This window comes from Bison bison, unplaced genomic scaffold (genome assembly GCF_000754665.1).
Source record: "Bison bison bison isolate TAMUID 2011002044 unplaced genomic scaffold, Bison_UMD1.0 scf7180017864043, whole genome shotgun sequence".
In the NCBI taxonomy this organism is placed as follows: domain Eukaryota; kingdom Metazoa; phylum Chordata; class Mammalia; order Artiodactyla; family Bovidae; genus Bison; species Bison bison.
Genome location: NW_011494615.1, coordinates 981,608 through 986,602, shown reverse-complemented (window position 1 = coordinate 986,602; position 4,995 = coordinate 981,608). Strand labels below are relative to the sequence as shown.

At 39.6% G+C, this 4,995-nt stretch overlaps 1 protein-coding gene across 2 annotated transcripts in view; it reads right to left on the bottom strand.

Moving 5' to 3' along the window:
* The window catches only part of ULK4 (unc-51 like kinase 4), a 511,789-nt gene that overhangs the window by 282,162 nt on the left and 224,632 nt on the right, over positions 1-4,995 (bottom strand). For both annotated transcript variants that reach the window (XM_010835460.1, XM_010835461.1), the window contains one exon: positions 675-723. In XM_010835460.1, coding sequence (XP_010833762.1) covers positions 675-723 — 49 coding nt within the window. The remainder of the gene's footprint in view (positions 1-674; positions 724-4,995) is intronic.

The window sequence follows — 4,995 nt, the reverse complement described above, 5'->3', positions numbered from 1 at the left end:
AATGGTGTATAGAAGCTAAGCTACTCTACATTCTGAAGAGGACAACTTCCTGCCCATAGGCATCAAACTGTTGACCTGACTCAGTGATGACAAAGTCAGAGAGCTTCAAGCTGAACATGAGAACATGCAGACTGAAGCACAGTGATTATCATTCTGCCCTTTCATCCACAAACCAACCTCAGATACAGTATTCTTTGTATATTTTGTTGTTGTTCAGTCTCTAACTCATGTCCGACTCTTTGCAACCCCACGGACTGCAGCACGCCAGGCTCCCCTGTTATTCACCATTGCCTGGAGCTTGCTCAAACTCGTGTTCATTGAGTCAGTGATGCTATCCAACCATCTCATCCTCTGTCATCCCCTTCTCCTCCTGCCTTCATCCTTCCCAGCGTACTTCTACATATATCTTTCTATAGTAGATAATGTAATTTTTAACTTAATAGAAATAAAATGTCAAGGATTTCCAGAAAGATGGCAGATAATTAAACAATATCCCTGTACAATCCTCAGAGCTAGACAAGAGCTCAGACAAGGAAACTGAGGCCCAATAAGGTTAAGTGACACCATGGAAATACAATCCTGCTGTGCAGGCCACCCAACCAAACAACGTGCCCAAAACTTTAAAAATGTTTAAATTTGTCACTTGAATTTCAGACAAACATTTCTTCTCTTACCAGAATTACTTCAAAAATGCGTGGGATCAGTTTGCTGTCTTCTACAAGTCTGTTAAAAAAAAATGCAAAGATAATTTATTAATAATGATTTTTAAAATTATTTAAACTGCTGCCCTGATATGGAGCACTGCAGCCCCATGCTTTACTGCTGAAATTCTGTGACTGAGGAATAGTATGATTAAATACTCATTTTAATACACTGAATTACCTCTAAACGCAAGAAATGTGAGGCTTCTTTTCGAATGACTATTAGCTTTGCCTCACTGATCTGCAGCAGGCAAAACCTCAAACAGATATATATATAAATGTAAAAAAAAGTATTAAAAATTCACAATTATTACAAAGACTATCAAAATAGGCAATGCCAGCTGAAATAATGTAACCTATCCTTCATGTAGTTAAATTATAAGTTTGCCACACTGTAATCTTTCCTATATACCTCATTAGTTATTTTCTCAACATTAATGATTTAATGTACAGTGATGTTTAATGATTTTTAACTTTAAAAACAGTAGACACCAATCACACAATAGCTTCTAGGCACTTTCATCAAACCTAGTTATAAGCTGTTATCTATTTGTAACAGAAGACTTTCTCCAAGCAATTTAAGGGAAAATAGCCTTTATTCAAAAGGGATAGTTTTTTAAGAACAATACTTCAATCTCTAAATATTCCTTTAGTCCAAGGGTCAGAGAACTTTCTCTGTAAAGGGCCAAATAGTAAATATTCTAGGCTTCGCAGGCCACACAGTCTCTATAGCAACAGTTACCTCTGTCACAATAGTATAAAGGTAGGTATAAATAATCTATAAATTAATAAGCATGGCTGTGTTCCAATAAAATTTTATTTACAAAAACGGGCAGTTTCCCATATTAGGCCCATAAACTATAATTTGTTGATCCTCCTTCAGTTTGAAAAGAAAATAAAATTCCTTAACTTGACTAGAATTTACTTTGTAGGATAAACCACAGAGCTTAAGACAAGCATATTCCTTTCGCTGTAGGTATGGGCTGTTTGTCTATTTCACAGAGGATGTCAGGTGGATAGAAAGGGAATTTATCATCTGGCCTCCCTGGAGCTTGTTTGTCTATAATACTACATTGATAAAAGAAAAGCCTATGAGACTAGCAAAAAAAAAAAAAATCACACTGTTTTACAAATATCTGTTAAGGAAAAGCGAGCTACAGGGTGAATCCCCAAAGACAGACACACTTAGAAAGCTCTAGCTCAGTATCTAGCAAAAATAAACATGATTATTTTCTATAGTCTCGATAGATCAGAGGGGCAAAGTTTGTGTGGATCACAATAAACTATGGAAAATTCTGAAAGAGATAGGAGTACCAGACCACCTGACCTGCCTCTTGAGAATTTGTATGCAGGTCAGGAAACAAGAGTTAGAACTGGACATGGAACAACAGACTGGTTCCAAATAGGAAAAGGAGTACGTCAAGGCTGTATATTGTCACCCTGCTTATTTAACTTATATGCAGAGTACATCATGAGAAATGCTGGGCTGGAAGAAGCACAAGCTGGAATCAAGATTGCCGGGAGAAATATCAATAACCTCAGATATGCAGATAACACCACCCTTATGGCAGAAAGTGAAGAGGAACTCAAAAGCCTCTTGATGAAAGTGAAAGAGGAGAATGAAAAAGTTGGCTTAAAGCTCAACATTCAGAAAACGAAGATCATGGCATCCGGTCCCATCACTTCATGGGAAATAGATGGGGAAACAGTGGAAACAGTGTCAGACTTTATTTTTCTGGGCTCCAAAATCACTGCAGATGGTGATTGCAGCCATGAAATTAAAAGACGCTTACTCCTCGGAAGGAAAGTTATGACCAACCTAGATAGCATATTCAAAAGCAGAGACATTACTTTGCCAACAAATGTTCGTCTAGTCAAGGCTATGGTTTTTCCACTGGTCATGTATGGATGTGAGAGTTGGACTGTAAAGAAGGCTGAGCGCCGAAGAATTGATGCTTTTGAAGTGTGGTGTTGGAGAAGACTGTTGAGAGTCCCTTGGACTGCAAGGAGATCCAACCAGTCCATTCTGAAGGAGATCAGCCCTGGGATTTCTTTGGAAGGAATGATGCTAAAGCTGAAACTCCAGTACTTTGGCCACCTCACTCGAAGAGTTGACTCATTGGAAAAGACTCTGATGCTGGGAGGGATTGGGGGTAGGAGGAGAAGGGGACGACAGAGGATGAGATGGCTGGATGGCATCACTGACTCGATGGACGTTGAGTCAGGGTGAACTCCGGGAGATGGTGATGGACAGGGAGGCCTGGCATGCTGCGATTCATGGGGTCACAAAAATTCATGGGGACACGACTGAGCGACTGATCTGATCTGATCTGATCTGATTAAATTCATTGACATTCTCTCACTTTTCTGGGCAACTGCAGGCTCAGGAATGAAGATGGACCTCCTTATACCATGAGTGGGTAGGACAGGAAATGCACAAACTCAGGACCAAATGCAACTTTAGGTCAACACATCCTTATTCCTCTTCCTTGTTTCCTAGATATTAACCTCACCATTTCCTAAATTGGTCTTCTGAAATTTTCGTGATATATACTCTTATCAGGCCCAGGCCTAAAAGAGCCAGGCACATACATTTCTGAGTTTGGTTGCCCTAGCAACCAAAAGCCAAAAATGTCACAGGGACACAGGTACCACTGCTTCCTCAGTGGTACCAAGGAGGGACAGCTCCCTGCATCACAGCCCTACTCTAACATTCAGATCCAGAAGCAGACACTCACAATGCCAGACTTTTTATGATGGTATTTTAAAATACCTTCTATTACCAACATGTGTGCATGCTGCGTTGCTTCAGTCGTGTCCGACTCTTTGAGACCCTATGTAGCCCTCCAGGCTCCTCTGTCCATGGTATTCGCCAGGCAAGAATACTGGAGTGGGTTTCCATGCTCTCCTCCAGGGGATCTTCCAGACCCAGCGATCAAATTCCTGTCTCTTGTATCTCCTGCATTAGCAGGCAGGTTCTTTGCCACTACTGTCCTATGACTACACAAATGACCTTAATTCAATCTTAAAAATTGAAACTAGTTCATCTCCAAGTCTCTGCATAACAAGCAGGCTGATCTCCACTACCTCTTAAGACTCTTTTAAAGTTCTAACAGTTCGATCCTTACATTCTTCTGAACACAATCAACCAGAACAATTTTGTTCTTTGATCTGACTAACACATCATTTAGAGCCACGTCTGGAAAATTAAAAGCGAACTCAAGGTTAAAAAAAAATCACTTTTAGTGAAAAAAAATTTTTTTTCTATGACATTTTCTGTGACCCATGAACTAACCTCACATGTAATCCCAAAAGAATGCTAAAACAGGTACGGGACAGGGGTGGCTGCAAACACTTACAACTATCTAAAATGCATCAGTTTTCCAGACTGTGGGAAGGGACCGATAAGTGGGCGATGAGTACTGACTAGCATTTTCTTACATTTAAACTAATAAAACAGATATCTAAAGGTATCACACATACTATTGTTTCTGTGGCATTTTTATTTCACTTATATGTGGGCTGGGTAGTGACCTAAAATACAGTTTGTTTTATTGTGAGTTGTATAAAAAACATCTGAAATCCACAGATTCCAGGCTGCTTCAGAGACCTTAGTTTTTAATATGTTCTTAAATTTCGATTTTAAAAACTGGGTCTGCTTACTTAACGCATCTCCTTTCATATCACCACTGGTCCAATTAGTAGCTCAGTTCTCAAATGACCAAACCCTTTATGTGCTCTGAATAATGGACTGCTCCTCCTCTGACTTGGTATTCCGGGGAGCAGCCCCAGGGCTCGGGCCTCTGTAGACCAGGGAGGATGAGGCTTACCTCTGAACAATACGGATGTGGCTGATTCTCAGGGAATTATTCAGGCAGAAAGTCTTAAATCATTATACTAGACTTTGGAAAATCATGATGCAAAAGGCGACCTTATTTGGGGGCTCTGTTGTGGTTGACCCCCATGATTTAAATGACCAGGATCATTTTACTACATGAGTCTGTTATTTCCTAAAATTGAAAAGAATGAAAATGCTATGACTTATGGACAGCCTGAGGACAGGAAGGGCAAGATTTATCTGAATTTTCTAAACCAAAAACAAAGTAGAGATCTTTTTGAAATTATCCCACATCTTCAAAGGATTGTGAAGTTATTAACTGTAGTAAACCTTTCTTTCTTTATGTTAGCCATCTAAGCACACTGTGTTTAAGTAATTCCAGATGATTAAGTTGAATATACTGCCATTTCTAAATTGCATTCCTGGGACTACTTTACGCTGGGTTTTTTGTTTTTT